General features: G+C 39.2%; 1 protein-coding gene across 1 annotated transcript in view; it reads right to left on the minus strand.

Moving 5' to 3' along the window:
* Nucleotides 1-19,132, minus strand: part of LOC134489973 (voltage-dependent calcium channel subunit alpha-2/delta-3-like) — a 178,617-nt gene that overhangs the window by 53,034 nt on the left and 106,451 nt on the right. Inside the window, exons 14-15 of the mRNA XM_063292850.1 lie at nt 961-1,022; nt 284-328 (exon numbers count right to left, since the gene is read on the minus strand). Of these exons, the coding sequence (XP_063148920.1) occupies nt 284-328; nt 961-1,022 (107 nt within the window). The remainder of the gene's footprint in view (nt 1-283; nt 329-960; nt 1,023-19,132) is intronic.

The following is a 19,132-nucleotide window of genomic DNA, read 5'->3' on the forward strand; positions in this document are numbered from 1 at the left end:
AACTTTCAAACGTGACATAGCACAGTCCATCTTTACTACTACATCCATGATAAATGGGACCTTAGTTTTGAAGAAGCAAATACTCAAGGCTAATTTTCCATGTCATCTTCTAAAATTACATCTCAATTTCATAGGCACGTATCAGTATACCAGGCAGATGGAATATCTTTTCTAAACACACATTTTTTTGTCTCATCTTAGTATGATTATATGCTTTGCATGATTGTCTTCAGTTTCATTACTAAGAAAAATTGGTAGTACATGTATGAAATGTCTTGCTCACCTCATCGTCACAGCTTATAGAACATCGGCCATCAAGAGAAGTGCACTGTAAAAGGAGAGGATTGGTAGCATTGAACAGGGTTTACAGTTTTCATCTTTTGAACACAGAGAAATCTACACTTCCAGAAACATGCGATATGGTATGCAAAAATATTTAATATTTAATTTTTGTGTTCGGTTCATAAAATTGTATGGTAACAAGGACAAATTCATTCATTGTTGAAAAATAAGAAACTGAGTCAAAGAAAAAGTGCATTCTATTTAAACTCAGTGAACCTCTCTCTCATTCAAATCTCTCTTCAGACATTTGGTAGAACTGATGGAAATGAGAGAGAAATCTGAGTCAGCCACATTTGGTGACTTGTGCCCCAAAGTCCAGAGTGACTTCTGGTACTTGTGTTAATCACAACTCGTTTGCTGGTCTATTCTATGACCAAATAAAGATTGATTGATCACAACTCAAAAAATAAATCCTGGCTCACTAGTCTATTTAAGCCTAGCTTCATCTTTAGCTAAGGATGGTGACTACACTGATGGAATTTATTTACCAAAACCTCTTCTGCCAGTTATATTTAACTTACAGAAAGTGACAGATTCTGTCAAATGTTTTCCTGAGTCTCTCCAGCTTTATTGCTAGTCAAAAGACACAAGACTTTTATATACCCAATAGTAACATACCTGTCTACTGGCAGTCCAAAATTTCCTTTGGAAAAACTCCAGTTTCATCTGGATACCTACAGCTGATTGAAATGATGAACAACAGGTATTTTAAAAGCTCTTTTCATACAGAGATTTACAAGTCCATTTTTTTTAAATCTGAAAAGTGTAAAACAAGAGCACAACTCTATATCAAAAAAATAAATAAATAGGAAAACAAAGTGCACAGCAACTTTAACAGATTTTCAAACTAAGAGGTCAAAAAATGTAAGTAGGGATCTGGATAGAACAAAGTTCTTCACCTGGTATTTAATCTAAACTTCTCTGATCAATTCACTCTAACCTCATTTGGGAACCTCGTTGGGCTGCTTTAGCAAATCTACTGCGCTCTATAAACAAATAAACAAACAAACAAACAACTCTCTATAAATAACTCTCCATTGATCCTAATCCCTCTCCAAATATGAATGTAGATTCCAGTAGGGCCCTGAGCAAGCGTGGCAATACCTTCATGCTTCAAGACACGTGAATTCTGAAAGGCAAAGCAATATATGTCACAGAGGCATTTGCCAGTCAAGATTTGAATCTGAAGTGGTTTGTGTTTCATCTTCTAAGAAAGGTCTTCACTATCTTCTACCATACACGTATACCTTATATACTTGTGGATAAGCTGAGAATTTTAGGCTCCAAAATGCACCCTCAAAATTGGGTTCAGCTTATCCATGTATGGGCTTATCCATGGGAATACTTTTTTAAAAGCATCCATATATATTTGTGGATAAGCTGAACCAAAATACCATGAAAAATGTGCCTCCTACAGATAAGCCAATTGTGAAAATTTAAAATGGAATCTCTTCTAGAAAACAATATTTATCGATACGAAATATGAAAATAAATGAAGTCCTTCAGAATATATTTTAGAAACATAAAAATGTCAAGGGTCAGCTTATCTGTGGGAAGCAGATTTTTCATGATATTTTGGTTAAAAATTTGGGCTTCTCCGTGAGTATATACAGTACATTAAGAACAATTATTGAAGTATACGTGGCCTAAGTAATAAAAACAGAAAAGCACTTCTAATTAAGTTTCTAATTAAGTCTGACTACTACAGAAGAAACATTCCCTTTAAGTGAGCTTGACTCTTTCTTACTTTATGGACATACCTATGTTAGTTCCTCTGCAGAAATATGGACAGCTTCGATGTCAACCATTTTGCCCCTTGGTTACCTCCACTGCAGATATGTCTGAGTTCTAGTCATCCTGAGTAGTGTCCCATCCAAGTACTAACTAGGCCTGATCCTACTTAGCTTCCAAGCTTAGACATGGTTCAGCAGGTATTGCCACTTGCTGAGACCTAAGTAAGACGCACTTACATAATTCTTTTGAAATATAAACCACAGAAGAAGAGTTGAAATCCTGGGATGGGCTGTGCAAAACTGTTATTTCAAAAGATGAGGGAAAGTAAGAACTACTGGTTTACTTTTACTGGTTTCAGCCTTACTTCAATGATTAGTTGCTGCTGTTTTAAATGGATTATGTAGGAAATCAAATTTCAGGTAGAACCTTTAGATCTGCCCCTGCTTGCTATTATTCAGGCAGAACATCTACTATTTCACCGGGAATTTTCCTTCTTTAAAATAGCATGACTAGATTTATCATTATAGAGGTGTGCAATCCTCTATAATATCTTAAACTTTTGGCACACTGGATATTGATGCCATCAACCTAACTATAGTATTTGGGATGTAAAACTGAGACTGTGGACTCAGAACAATCGCATGATCAGATAAATGTCCTACATGATACTTTGAAGGTAGAAAATAGAAAAACAATGTTTCACCCACATGAATTTCATGGGGACAATGAAGCAATTTTAATAGAAGAGAAAATCTGTAGCTTGGGGTTGACCTGTGGAGTCCTTGGTGCTCTCTAAGCTTGGTTGTCTGCTTGCAGACGTTTCATTACCCACCAAGGACTCCACAGAAGCAATTTTCTTTAAAGAAAGAATTGATTTTTAAAGGAATTAGCAACACAGTCTCAGAGGTAACATATTGCAATTTTCATATAAGGAACTGTATACAAAGAGCCCTTGAATTAGTGTAACATTTTTCTTCTCTACAGTAAATGTTTATATGATATCATGTTCTGAGGACTAATAATATTTCAATCTTTTTGAATCAATATATCAATATTCAACATCTGAAGTAAGCAGCTGCCCACAACATTCTGAAATCTAAAAAATAATGCATTAAGAACTTATTTGTCCCTGCCTTTCCTCCAGGAATTTGAAGCACTTACAGGGATTCTCCCTTTATTTTATCCCAACAACAGTCCTGTGGGGTAGGTTAAACTGTGAGTAGCTAGCCCAAAGTTACCTTGTGAGTTTCCACAGCTGAGGGTGGACTGACCTCACCCCCCAGTTCTAACCAACATTACAGTCACCTCACCGGCTTCTCAGAACAAAGTAAAATGACCAATCAAAATTGAGAGATGTGAAGGATATTTTAGAATAATGTTGCTGCTTTTATGCAGTTTGGACAGCAGAAACTTGGTACAGTGAAACTCCATTATTCCAGCAATCCACTAAACCAGGGAGTAGGGCATCCATAGCAAACACAAATAAGGCAATTTGCATAATTTGCAAGTGTCATTATACAGTTAATGTAACTTGCCTAACAACATCACTACACCACTGATGGAAAATACAATGTGAATTTTGCCCATGGCATCCAGACACCATTGCACTGAAACTGAGGATTCATTGTACAATCACAGGCCATTGCTATAAAATGCATGTATAAATCTATCTGAAAATGAGCCCCAATTTGATGTATTCCCCCATAAGGGGATCAGAGAGTAGTTAAGAAGACAAATGTACATTTATTACAATCACACCCATACACAAATCAGTCATACATATGGGCCCCATATCTTCTGTCTACAAAAATGAGGAAACATTTATTCCTGTATTTTTAGTAAGGATGTTGACATGCTGACATTTATAAAGGAGATTACCTGTTAAGAGATATACAGGGTAAATTCCTTAAAAGCAGCTTATCCATTTGTTAGCATTATCCACTGTTAGGCATTTCTTTATTTAATATTTGTACAAAATATGTGGCATTTTCTAATCTGTGCAAAGGATAGTAGAACTCTGTATTGTTCTGTGATCGTTAGTGCTCAATATAAACATAAAGTACTTACTAAGTTGGCTGAGAGCCTGCCATCCTGAAGTACTCTGATCTTTCATTTTAAGCCATGTTGAAATACGAAGTCATTAATTAAATCCCAGAAAGATTTTGATGTGAATGGCAATGTTAGGATTTTCCTTTTTATAATCTGCATTTATTTTACAGCCCCTCAGCATTTTTTTTTTTTAGGTTAGGGCAGTTGTATTTGTAGTTAATTGCAGGTGTTCCAGGTAAGGCTTTATTGACATTAACTTCAGAGGTGAAATAATAATCACCACATCCCAGAAAAGCTCCTGATTTTGAAATGGCTTTTTATTTTGCTGAAGCATTAAGAACAGAGAAGCATAAGAGCTGATACTGAGAGCTGCTAAAGGCAGTGGCACCTGCTTAGCTTCAATCCTCTGAACAGTCATCAACAAAAATGCAGTATGTTCTTCATTGCTAAAGTGAGTGTTTTCCAGCTTTTTTTTCCAATGTTATTAAGCTGTATTTGTACAAGGAAGAACAGGACCATGTCCCCACAAATGACAATCCAACCTCTTTCTTGATTGAGCAGGAAGATCTAAGAGAGAGTTCTAAATTCAGATAAATGAACAGGTGGGTACTCTAATCCAAAGAACATAGGTCCTATAATTCTCAACTGGTGCGAAGAGAGTTTCCCTAAAACTCATCCCAGGTATTTACACTATCACAATTCACTGGAATATGGCATGTTATTACAGGATCCCCAGTTTATGAGTTCATACTTTCATAAGTAATCCACAATCTAAATGACGCCACTTCATACATTCTGACTTCTATTTTAGCCTCTTTGTAATTAAACATATGCCTTATCTCCATGAGTAGATTCATCAACTCACCTTCACAAGACCAACTCTCATTCAGTTCTATTTCATCTTTCCCTTTTCTCTGTTTTAGAGTCACAACCTAACTATTTTTCCTTTGTTTCATTTATTAATTCATGCTCATTTCCATTTACTCCTCCTGTGTTTGAAGTTGCAATCTTCTCTACAGGATCATAGAATGTAAGGGTTGGAAGAGATGATAGGGATCATCAGTCCAGCTCTCTGCCTGGTGTAGGAATCCAGTATTATTACATCCCTGCAAAATGGTCATTTAACCTCTGTTTAAGGATTTTCAGCTAGATAAATCCATATCTTCCATAGGCAGTTGGTTCCATTGTTGAACAGCTCATCAGGAAGTTCTACCTGATGTCCAACTGAAATTTACAGCCTGATAAATTAATCCCACTGTTAGCCTTCTAGAACCACACTGAACAAATCAACCCCATCTTCAAATACTTGAAAGCAACTACTGTTTCCCCACAGTTGTCAGGTTCTTAGTTCTCCCACCTCCACAAAGAGCAAGCTTCTTCCAGATTGTTTTAACCTGGGTTTATTGAAAGAGAATGGTAGAAGATTTCAGAAATCTCAGCAACTGAACTATTTTCCCACCTTATTGGATACCTTCACAGCCCAGTAATTGGCATCCCACTATTTTCTGGACTGCTTTATTCCCTCTCTGTAGGGAATGACTGGTCACTGTCCCTTTATCTTCATGGTAGAGGTTGAAGTCCTTCCCTTTGTATAGTTTTCTTCCCAGGTTCTGAGGGTTGTAGCAGCTGTTTTTTATGGACTACTCAGAAACATCATCATTGGATAAGCTCTAGAATCTATTTTGAAGCTCCAAAGAAAAAGAGTTTTATTTTTTAGGCATGGTCCTTCTTCCCCGCCCCAAGTGTTTCCTGTATTTGAACCAACTGTTCTTCATCTTCCTTAATAAACTGGAGGGTGCACAGGTTCTTTCACTTTCTTCTCCAGGAGGGCAATCAACCTGCACTTAAAGCACATGTAGCTCATGACATCTTCTAGGAAGAAAAGTGGTGCATATTTCACAAGAGAAGTTCTTTCCATCTCCGTGTTCCATAAAGAAAGCAATATACTAAACACCTCATCTTTGATCTCCCCTGCAAAACTCCTGTTTGCTTTCCTTGTTCACTTTCTTGGTGAGCTTGCACTGTGAAACATGACTGCCTGAAGCTTTCCTGAAACTGCCTGTACTAGCCTAGCAGGAAGCAATCTGCAATTCCTATTAAGATTCAAAAAGACCAAAAACCAATTGCAAATAAAATTGGGTTAGAAGGGAATCTAGTGATTCCTATCCTTTACTACCTTCAACTGAGTCCAAGATTGGACCTTGCTTACTGACCCTCACATGCACAAGCTCCCAGTGTTCCATTACTTGCTGTGATGCTGTATCATAAAAGCACAAAAGATATATACTGAATTTTATTTTCTCACTGAAGAGTTGCTATATTTAAAGACACAGCATAGCGGAGAAACTAGATTATAATGTAGTAAAATCATATTCTTGAATTCCAATTGTTGGCTTTTGAAATGGGGCTATCTCAGACTATGCTACTGGCTGTGGTCACAAAATCACTAAATCAGTATTTCAACAGAGTTTCTATATCCCTATCCTCTTAAACTATATGGACAATGGCCTGTCCATTTAATACACTCAGTAAGTTTTATGATAAGCTGTTTTGTTCAAGGGATATTAACTAGGGCCAGTATTTCCTAACAGCCTTACCATGAAAGAAAAAATATATATTTACAGCAATGTTTTTATTCCAGCAGACCTTCCAAAATAATCCTCACTTTCATCCCCTTTAATCACCAAAGAACAGGAACCATCAGCATTGCCATTTCTTATCTAACAAAGCCTGCACTTACTACTCTTACAACAATAATGTAATCTCCTTTACTAATTGACAAAACCCATCTTGCTTTAGTACAAGTTTTGCAGGCATGCTGCATCTGGAGCTCTTAAGAATGCCCACCCAGAGGAAATACCATTATGGAACCAGGGTGGTCCACAGACGAGGTGTAGAAAATCTGCTGAAATACAGATGTGTGGAATAGAAGACGTATTCACTTCAAAAATCAGGAATCTGAAATAGATAGCCAATTGGAACCCAAATAAGATAAACCCCCTACTTCTCTGACTCAGTTCTCCTACACATTTATTCTGCACCAGAAAAGGGAGACAGTGGATTGACTGAAGCACCCAGAATAGAATAACCAAGGAACTCCACTCCTCATATTTTGAAGGCTAAAATAGACCTAGAGTGAGCGAATTAACAGAGGCATCCCACCACCATTACATCTGCAAACCACAGAATATCATGTAAGTGTGCAAAGCAGAGCCTTTCAAGATAGTCCATTGGAGCTGGGCAGCTAATAAATTTAAATAAATAAATAGGCTATGCTGTAAGCCTTTAAAGAGTTGGGTATTTTGCCTTAAAGGCTTCACTGACATCTACAAAATGTACTTTAAAAGCAGCTATTCTTGGATTCACTGCTACTGAAACTATGGACACAATTCAATGAGATCTGATTAAAATCCTTCGAGAATAACTGTCTAGTGTGAATGAGTGATAGATAGACGGATGGATATAAAAGAGGGAGTGCCTAATTTTTAATCTAGCTTTCTTTCGGAAAATAAAAAAGCAATGCTGAATGATAATTCCTAACATTCTTCAACAGTTACTAGATAAAGGTGATTTTTATACATATATTTACATACAATACTTGGAATACTTGGAATTGCATGTTACTCCCACAAGCTGCAGCAGTTATTTTAATGGATATATCAAGCACTCAGCAAACTTTGTGAAGACATCATAAGGAATTCTTTCGTAAGATCTTGGGCAACCTTTAGGGCTGGCTCATATAAAATGCTAAGCCATAATATGGTTTGCTTGATTTTGGCTTAATGTGATGCATGAATTCCTCTTCTACAGTATGTCTCTGCAGCCAAATGTGGACTGTTTCAGTACTGGAGACATTTAATGTAGATATATTTTAATACTATTTTCTTTTCTTTTCTTAAAATGACCAAATACCTCTGTTCATCCAATATATCCCAGAATGTTAACCAGCAAATATATCATAAATGCCAAACAATACAGTAAAACTGTGGCATGCATAATAAAATGAGGCAGTGGCCTAAAGCATGCAGCAACTAAAGGCATTTCTCAAATGCAAACAACTGTCCTTTAGTGTTTAGTGTTCGATTCATTGTGCCAGATTTCCTTTATGACAGAGGGGTCTTGACCATGATGTTTATAATAGACTCAAATGTAACTCATAATCCTTGAGATCATGATCAAGATTAGACAGCAGAAAATTCTTACAACTGTTAGGCATCCATAAATCACGTTGTGACTATTTTAATCTATAGCAGGAATTTTTTCAAATGAATAAAACTTCCTTTTTTTCTAAAAAAAATGATTTCTATAATGTGCAAGCAAAATAAAGAATCCATTTAAAAAGAATTAAGGACTGTAAGAAATTGTTCTGAGGAGGTTAGAGTGTAGTCTGTTAATCTGGGCCAAGAAACAGCTCCATCGGTTGATATGGAGAAATGCTAACATAACATTCAGGATTCAATTTGGTTTGGCATTTGATATACCAGTACAAACTACATTGTAAGCTTTTGTAGTTCTAAAACAATTTGAGCAGAATCTTACACATCATCCTCACCCCAAGGGCAAGTGAAGTCAGTACTTGTCTTCCAAAATTAACAATGAACAAACAAAAAACCATAAGCATAAACAAAGAAAAACAGATTCTTCACAATTCACATTCTAGCCTGAATATTCTCTTCCACCTGGCACAAATTCTAAGGCATTTTTATTATGTGTTTGTTTTCTTTGACATAATTCTCAGACCTCTTTTAAGACTTCAGCCTTCTCAAAGTATGCAATATAAAACCATCAACATATGGTATCAAATCTTACAACATCTATTGAAAAATGAAAGCAGTACCGTTAAAATAAATATCAGTTTCAATGATCTGATAGCCACAAGTATCATAGAAAGCTTTCAGTCAAAAGTCAAGCAATGAGAAGTATTTTTAAAAGTCTTAATCCAAGCATACTAGGATGGAACTAGCCATATACCTCTTTGGAACCAATATCATAGAGGCAGCGGCAGATCTCTCTAGCAGCAGCCACAAGTGGAAACCAACAGCCAAGAAACAAAACTATCCAAATTTGAGGGGTTCTCCTGGACTTGCAGCTCCTGCTTGAGGAGCATGTGGCAGCCATGGTCAGGAGAGTCTTTACAAAATTACATCTTGTGCACCAATTGAACCCATTCCAAGGTTGTGAGGCACTGCTCACAATCACTCATGCTTTACTCACTTCCTGTTTGGACTGTTGCAATGTACTCTACATGGGGCTGCCCTTGAAAAGCATTAGGAAGCTTCAGCTAGTCCAGAAGTGGCATGGCTGCTTCATGAGCTGCAATGCCTCCTAATAGGCTTCTGGATGCAATTCAAGGTACTGATTGTGTCAGCCCCACTAGACAGACCAGATTAAGAAATCAACTTCATCGGAAGGCTAAAACTACTTTAACTGAAATTGGCTATATTGACTTGCAAGTCTCCTTGTGCTATATCTCCTCTTCCTTCTTATAGTTCAGTGAATTAGGGAGGTGTCTGTCTGAGCCACTTCTGAATATTATCTCTTTGTTGTAGACTTCAAATATGTTTCACCTCCTGTTGCCAATATTGCATATCTCCATCAAGGTCATCTCCTCACTCTCCACAATTGTCAACTTTAAAGTCCCACATGGCATGGGGGCAAGTTACTTATGGGACCCCTTCTCCCCAATGGTTTATGCCCATCCCACTAGATCAGGAAAAGTGGGCATGCCTTGGGTCCCATAGGTGAAGTAGTGTCACTTGGTGGGTCACAGGAAGTGTGCCTTCTCTGTCATGGTGCCTGGCTTTTGGAACAGCTTCCCCTCTGAGATACAGACAACACCGAATCTACTCACCTTCCAGAAGCCCACCAAGATGGGCTATTTCCCCAGAGCCTGGAAGTGGAGAAAGAGCTCTGAGTAGGTGCAGGTGTATCTGGGGTTAGTGAGTTTTTTAAAAGGAAATTTGAGTTGCTACTTCTTATGGATTGTGATTTTTATTTATTTATTTATCAAATTTGTCACCGTCCATATCCTCTGAATGGAGGGACTCTGGGCAGTTTACAGCATAAAACAATAACTATACAATAAAATTCCAATATAAAAATAGACTAAAACAATTTTAAAAACTACCTAATAAAATCCCGATGGCTATGATCTCATTCACTCCTTGTGTAAGAGGGGCACTTCAAGGCACTAGCCAACCCCAGGTATGATTATTCTCCCCCCTGCCCCAAGCCCGATGGCAGAGCCAGGTCTTCAATTCCTTCCGGAAGTCTAGGAGCTGGGGGCAAGATGTTCCAGAGGATGGGTGCTACTGCAGAGAAGGCCTGCCTCCTGGACTCCACCAGATGGAATTCTCTTGCAGACAGGGTCCGCAGCATGCCCTCTCTGCATGACCGGGTGGGACGGGCTGATGAAGCTGGGATGAGGTGGTCCCTCAGGTAACCCGGTCCCATGCCATGTAGGGCTTTAAAGCTGATAACCAACACCTTGAATTGGACCCGGAAGCAAACTGGTATCCAATGCAGCTCACATAGCAAAGGTGTTATGTGTGCCCTTCTAGGGGTACCAAAGATAGCCCATGCGGCTGCATTCTGGACCAGCTGAAGCTTCTGGATACTCTTCAAGGGTAGCCCCATGTAGAGCGCATTACAATAGTCTATATGGGAGATAACAAGGGCATGAGTGACTGCCCGAAGGGCCTCCCAATCCAGGAATGTGCGTAACTGGTGCACAACACGGAGCTGTGCAAAGGCTGAGGGCCCTCTCAGTGCTGGCTCCTACCTTGAGGAGTTGATTCTCATACTGATATAAAGAGTCTACATCTGTTGTATGAACAATATTCAAGTAAAGGCCAGGCTTCCCTCTTCACCAAAAATGTGGGAGAAAGAAATTCAAAACTAAGGGCTTTGCATCACCTATATGTATATAAGGACAGTGGCATTCATAGGAACTGGCTGCTATTGTTGGAATGATAACAGCCCTGTCTCTTGTCTCATCGTACCCGATGCTCCCTGTGGTTTATGGAGGAGCTGAGGGTTTTGAAGAGGATTAAGAGATGTCTAGAGTGCCACTGGAGGAAGACAAAGACCGAATCTGACCGAACACTGCTTAGAGCCACTATTAAGGCCTACCTGGTGGCTATAAGAGCAGCGAAGCACCAATACTTCTCCGCCCTTATTGTGTCTGCAGAATGCCACCCAATGGCCCTGTTTAAAATAACTGCCACCTGCTCTTTGAGCAGGAGCCGTGAGTCCATGAGGAGCCCCAAGTTAAGCACCGGGTCTGTCTGGGGCAGTACAACCCCATCTAGAACCAAAGATGACAAAGTCCCAGAAATGGCAGAGCCCTTAACCCACAGCCACTCCGTCTTACCAGGGTTCAGCCGAAGCCTGTTGTTCCCCATCCAGACCCCCATAGCCCCCAGACACTCAGAGAGGGTGATCACAGCATCACTTACTTCACCCAGGATGGAGATATACAATTGAGTATCATCAGCATACTGATGATACCTCATCCCATGGTGATGGATGATCTCGCCCAGTAGTTTCATGTAGATGTTAAATAGGAGAGGGGAGAGAGAACCAAATCCTGCAGCACCCCACAAAGGAGGGGTCGAGGGTTGGATTTTTCACACCCTATCACCACCGATTGGGACCAGCCCTGGAGGAAGGAGGTGAACCAGTGCAGCACCACGCCACCCACCCCCAACTCCCTGAGCCATCCCAAAAGGATACCATGGTCGATGGTATTGAAAGCCGCTGAGAGGTCAAGAAGAGCGAGGATGGATGCGCTACCCCCATCCCGCTCCCACCAAAGATCATCCATAAGTGCGACCAATGCTGTTTCCATCCCATATCTGGGCCTGAAACCTGACTGAAAGGCATCCAGATAATCCATTTCCTCTAGAACCCTCTGGAGCTGCAAAGCCACCACTTTCTCAACCACCTTCCCCAAAAAGGGGAGGTGGGAGACTGGACAAAAATTATCCAGTACAGTAGGGTCCAGCGATGGTTTATTGAGGAGGGGTTGTACCAATGCCTCCTTAAAGGCAGTTGGAAACACCCCCTCCCTCAAGGATGTATTAACCATCGCCTGGACCCAACCACATGTCACCTCCCAAGCTGCTTTCACCAGTCAGGAGGGACATGGGTCTAGATGACAAGTGGTGGCATTTACTGTCCTGAGGATCCTGTCCACTTCCTCAGGTCCAACAGGACCAAACTGTTCCCAGATAACATGGTAAGTACATTCCCTTGACATCTCCCCAGACCATGTATCATGCTTGGAGTCTAACGTAGAACGGATCTGAGCGATTTTGTCTTGCAGATGCTCCGAAAACTCCTCTGCACGCCCCTGTAGGTGGGTCACTGCGCCCACCTTTCCCAAAAGGGATTGAGTTATTTTAAACAGGGCCATTGGGTGGCATTCTGCAGACGCAATAAGGGCGGAGAAGTATTGGAGCTTCGCTGCTCTTATAGTCACCAGGTAGGCCTTAATAGTGGCTCTAAGCAGTGTTCGGTCAGATTCGGTCTTTGTCTTCCTCCAGTGGCACTCTAGACATCTCTTAATCCTCTTCAAAACCCTCAGCTCCTCCATAAACCACAGGGAGCATCGGGTACGATGAGACAAGAGACAGGGCTGTTATCATTCCAACAATAGCAGCCAGTTTCTATGAATGCCACTGTCCTTATATACATATAGGTGATGCAAAGCCCTTAGTTTTGAATTTCTTTCTCCCACATTTTTGGTGAAGAGGGAAGCCTGGCCTTTACTTGAATATTGTTCATACAACAGATCTAGACTCTTTATATCAGTATGAGAATCAACTCCTCAAGGTAGGAGTCAGCACTGAGAGGGCCCTCAGCCTAACAGCTATCAAGCTCAATGATCTTGGCAGTTGTTACACTTATAATACAACTAGTCTATAGGCTATCTGTATTGGTTCCTTCACCAAATCTCTGGCAGCATATACTGTTCTATCCATCTAGTATTTGCCTTTTCCATAGTATTTGCATTTTCTATCTGGTTATTAAATACAGACATACAGACACGGTTAAACCATTATTGATCGGTAAAGCCAACCACTATATAGCGGACTCAGTTACATACGTTAAATAGGTATGGATGGGATCGCCTTCCAGAAGTTTCTGAGGAGCAGCTCAGCTTATGGCTTGCAAGTGACTGTACTAGCCAGGGCTATGGGAGCTGTGGTTTCCCCGCATCTGATGGACCACATGTTGTACAGCTCTGCTCCACAGACCGCCCCCTGCTCATCTGGAGTGGGGGGAGGATACATTTGCCCAGTAGCCATTCAGGACAACTTTACGGGAGAAAAAGGGACAAATATTGCAATGGTAGCCTTCAGAGGCATGCTAAAAGTATGACACACTCTTTTGGAAAAAAATTGAGGAATGACTCAGGAAGAAAAAAAAAATCAAGAAAACCTGAAAAGTCACTTTAGTGGTTTACATTTACACGCTGAGCAACATCTCCTGAAAACTTGCTACACTCTATCGTTTGTGATATCCCATTGAATCAAAGTACCGTAAACATCCTGCACAAACCCTTTCACTTCTTGTTGGTCATTTTTTTCTTTCCCGTTAATCCCAACCCTACATTTCACTTTCCCGCTGCCTGTCAGTGCCCTATTCCATCTATATCTCACTAAGAACCAACATTATTGTTGAGTGTCTCTAGTAAAATGCTGTTTTTAATGTGAAGCATTTCAAAACAAGTTTATTTTCACAGTATAATAAAAGTAATATACTGTATAAATAATTTCATAATCATATCCTAATATTTACCAAACAAACAAATAAATACATGTAGGAAGCACTAAACACCCTGGTAGCTACTAGCTTGGGAAAACAAACAAACAAACAATAACAAAAAGTCAAAGCTGGAGTCTCCTTTGATGTAATTTGGGTGATCTATCATGTCTAAAAATGAAATTAAGTTAAATGTATAGCTTTTAAGAAGAGACCAGAAATGATCTAAATAAACAACATGTAAATCCTATATTTAATCTCAGACATGTTTTTCTAATTCTCCTTTTTCTTGATCCCTTTTGTTACTATTACTTTTATGTCAAGTTTCATCTGTTTCCATTTACAGTAACAACTATATGAACTTACTAATTAACTTTAATCATGCTTATCTCCCCAGCGTTTTTCTCTATCTACAAAGATGTGCATTGCACACAGTGCTATGTTAGCTGGGAGTTGATTGATTGAAGCTTGTGTGGTTGCCATCACTAAGCAGGCAGACACATGAAATTTGATTTAAAGACTCTTGGCTACTTCTTTATTTAACTTGCAATTAAATGTAAGCTTAACCAGCCTTCTTAGATCCCTAGAATAGCACTAGACTCACAAGGCCCCCTTTCCCGCAAACCAAAATACTGTTGCACAGGATGGATGGAGTGCAGAAAGCAATTCCTGTACTAGGCTGGGTTGCCGAAACACTTACTCTCCACCTTAGAAGGCTTCTGTCTCTTATTGTCCTGCAGTGAAGCCCACACTTCGTAACTGCCATGCCAATAAGTTACTCTTTACAAGACTTGTGCTTATGTTAAAAAGTAAATAAAATCAAGCTGATTCTCTGGTGGAATTCAAAATGTAAGCAAAACACAAGGTGCGTTAAACCATGGTATGTCCAGCATAGAATGCCTTTGCATAACATTGGAAAGATCAAATGACCCTAGACCTAATTTTCTTCCCAGTAGCTAACTCTGGAAGGGGTGAACAATGTTATTTTATGTACCAGTAGCAGTTGAAGGAATCTGAGCCGATGTCACATACAAGAATCAAAGTTTTGAACCAGGTTCAGCAGTAATATAATATGATATCCTGTGAACCCTCTGGCAGTGATGCTTTTTTTTTCCCTTTACAAATCACCATCTTCAACTCAGTCAGGAGGCAAAAGAAACTGGCATGTTAAATACTCATATATAACTGAGCATTTACTGAAAATAACCTATATCAGAATAGCAATGCAAAATTCAAGTCAAAATCTATGAGAAATAGATGCTTTAGAGATCCACAGACCTATTATTTCTAGAAAAGCCATTTAGGGAAGCGGTAATGGAATGGGCTTAACTCTTTTCCTGCCGCTGTTACTCAATTTCAAGTCATTCCCAAAATTTCCTTTCTGCGTTTAGTTTCCAAACCTCAAGCTGTGCATGGAAACCAGCAAAGAAAAAAGTAGTTTGGAGAAGCAATTTGAAATGAAGAATTGAAAGATATATTAAAAACTATCTGCCAACAATACCACATTACTTTCCTATTCCAATCAGATTTTCTTGGAAAGAGGATAAGAATTAGCCAATTTTTATTTCTGTTACAAATATTATTGTTAAATATGTTGGATCTTCCTTATATCTGAACTTATTCAGTATTTTGTCACAAAACATCAATTCCATTACTTCACTCATCAGTCTTTGAAAAAAAATGTTTTTAAAATTTATGGCAAACTATCTACACCCCATCAGAGAATCTGCAAAGAACTGAAGGAAAATTAAGAAGATTGTCAAAGTTTCAAATCACTTTTGAAATCTCAGTCACAGATTTATAATGTAGATGGACCAAAAGCTTCTCAGTTTTAACTCCTATCTTTCTAGCATCTAAGAGACGACTGAATAATGTTCTTATCTCTGAACCGTTTAGAATTGAAAGCTAGATCATAAAAAATGTGTTCATGCTGACATTAATCTTGAGGTATTTAATAATATTGTATTGCATAATCATATATTATTTTATTATGTTTGGTTTTGTGTCTTTGAGTCAGTGTAACTCTTGGTGGCTGTCTGGACAAATCCCTTCAGTTTTCTTGGCAAGATTTCAGAAGTGGTTTGCCACTGCCTACTTCCTAGGGCTGAGAGGGACTGACTGGCCCAAGGTCACCCAGCTCACCTTGTGCCTAAGGGGGGACTAGAACTCACAGTCTCCCAGTTTCTAGCCCAGTGCCTTAACTACTACACCAAACTGGCTCTCTTTTATTATAAGTAAGGTACAAATATGCAGATGGCTCTCTATGTAACGTTTATTGATAATCTGATATATTTTGAATAGCAGATCCTTTGCATGTGCCAGGCTATGCAATAAATGATGCTCTGGCACCTGTTGAGGTTATTTATCCATTTGTTCCACAGTACTGATGCCTCCCTTCTGACACTTTGTTTATTATTAATAAACAGGGTGAGAGGAAAAAAAAGGAAAAGTACAAAGTAGGGGAGAAACTTCTTGCCAAATCCCTCAACAGGAATGTGAAAATAGCCACACATGCCAGAACACTAACTTGACAATTCAAATCATATGTTGCCAAAAGATAGACTGAGCATGAATGTTTGACTAAAAAAGAAATGAAAAGCTCTGAAGGATAAAAATTTCTTCTACCACATCATGAAGCATATTAAACAAGGCCCATGTTGTTGTTGGAAATGAACCTCACATAGTGCTTAACTTTTCAGTGACCTTACCCTGTGAACATCTTCTCAATTTGTTAGTGCTAAAAATAACACAATTGTAGCTGTTAAGGATTACCTAACTAAGAGAGGCAGTTGGGAGGCATGCTTTAAAGCTTCTATCCTGTGGCATACAAGAACTGCACAATGTTGAGAGCAGCACCTGGCTAGCAAGCCTCCTTTTAAAGACAATGGTTATAAAAATAATGTGTCAACTAATCCAATATGTGAGCCAAAGGAAATATTTACTGAAGTCCATAGAGAATTATGAGCTGAGAAAAACCATAAATGCCACAGCAGGAAGCAATAATTTCTATATTACCATTCCACAAGGTCAGGAATCACGGGTACAGCCTAGTGTCAGTCATCATGAAACAAAGGGATTGCCTATGTCATGAATGAGAAGAATTTTACTTGTGAGAATTCATATAGTGCAGCAATGTCTCAGATCTCCTTCATGGCTTTCTCAAAATATAGAAGTATTCAAGCCAACACTTTTGCCCAAAGTAGACTTAGGCCTGCACCTCAAGTCTCATTAACCACAACACTGCCAAAAATTTGATAGAGCAGTCACCTGCAAAGGCATGTTTTGTAGTCAGCTGGACACATGGCAAGAAGTATTAATCTTTCCTTCATGTGCCAAAGGATGTAGATTGTTCCATCTCATTGAGTTTCCTTTCCTTATCTTCTCTCATCATCTTCTAAGCTGCATATAAAGTGAAGGCTGTGTCATGCAGAGAGGCAAGCCCTCTGTATAAATTATTCCAAAACATGAGTTAAGTCTTCCCACTCCTCATTTTGGATCTGCAGTTCCTCTTTTTAGAGTAAGCTTTTCTGCATTTTGATTGTTCTGCTGTTTATTATTGTTAAGTTGCTGATAATTGTTTTATTCCATTAATGTGTGTTGATTTATTTCTATTATTTCTCATAAAACATCACCTTGAATGCTAGAGAGACATCATTATTGCCATCACTGCCAAAGAATCCACAGAAAATTCTGCTGAAACTTTCATGTTTGAGTTTTACGGCTTGATAACCATTTATTATGTGTACTTATTTGAAAAAGCTCCAGCCAACAGGATTGGGAATCAGAGAACACCAATGTCAGCAATTCTGCTTATGACCTTGAAGTGTACACCCATTTGGGGTTTTCAAGCAGTCCTGAAGAACCACATAACCAATCTAAATTCACAGGATGCCTTTGTACAAGAGTATTAGCCGGCCTTCTGTCTTTGCAATATATCAGTCATCAAGAACATTAAGAGCTGAAACTGAGCAATGCTGAAATAGCAGCACAAACTTGGGAAGAGAAAGGATAGCCAGTCAGTACAATGTCACATCCTTGTTCAAATTAGTTCTCCTCAACCAATATTAGCTACAACATAGCAAAACTTTTATGTTCTTGGGATGCAGGACTCCGTAGCTTTTGGAAATGGGAGAACTGCAGTAGAAAACCATAAGAAAATTCTTTTTCTGAAGAAAGCGAATTCAGCATTAGCAAATAACATTAGCAACTAGCCAAATATAATGTGCAATATCTTGGTCAGCTGTTCTGTTCTATTTGTTTTGTTTTCTGAAAGTGACTGGGCCACTAGAAAACATACCTGAATAGTGATTTTTGCTTGCATCATAATGAAATATAGGAAAATGCACTTTAATAAACATATTCCAAAAACTGATAGGGAACAAAAGAAATCTATTTTCTAAAAATAAATATTTTATTTTTCTGTATCAATTTTTGGAATGTCTTTATATTGTAAAAATGAAAAGCTGAAGGAATATTTATTTATTTATTTATTTATCAAATTTGTCACTGCCCATCTCCTCCCACCAGAGGGAGTCTGGGCAGTTTACAACGAAGTAATCAATAAAACAATAAATATACAATATAATTAATATATAAAAATAAGATATATAAAAATGTAATTGCAAATAGACAATAACTATAAATAAAAATAAAATTGAAATGGCAGATGGTCCAATTCAGTCCTTGCATTGGAGGAGCACTCTAAGGCACCAGCCATCCCCAGGCATGACTACTCCCCACCCCACCTTAAGCCAGGTGGCAGAGCCAGGTCTTCAGATTCCTCCAAAAGGCCAGGAGCAATGGGGCTAACCCCACTTCCGTGGGCAAGATGTTCCAGAGGGAGGGAGCTACTGCAAAGAAGGCCCACCTCCTGGACCCTGCCAGACAGAATTCCCTTACCGATGGGGTCCACAGCATGCCCTCTCTGCATGATCAGGTGGGATGGGTTGATGTCATGGGGAAGAGGCAGTCCCTCAGGTAGCCTGGCCCCATGCCATATAGGGCTTTAAAAGTGATAACCAACACCTTGAATTGGACCCGGAAGCAAACTGCTACCCAATGCAGCTTGCATAGTAGATGTGTTATATGTGTGAGGCCCTTGATTAGTTGCATCAGGTGTGCTTGAGACAACACCTGTTTTGCATACTGTATGTGTGCTGTTGTGACAGATTCTATTCAGGGGTTTGAATAATTTTGAGACTGGAGAAGTCATGATAAATTGCATTTTCAGTTGACTTTG

The sequence above is a fragment of the Candoia aspera genome, chromosome 2, assembly GCF_035149785.1.
Source record: "Candoia aspera isolate rCanAsp1 chromosome 2, rCanAsp1.hap2, whole genome shotgun sequence".
Taxonomy (NCBI): domain Eukaryota; kingdom Metazoa; phylum Chordata; class Lepidosauria; order Squamata; family Boidae; genus Candoia; species Candoia aspera.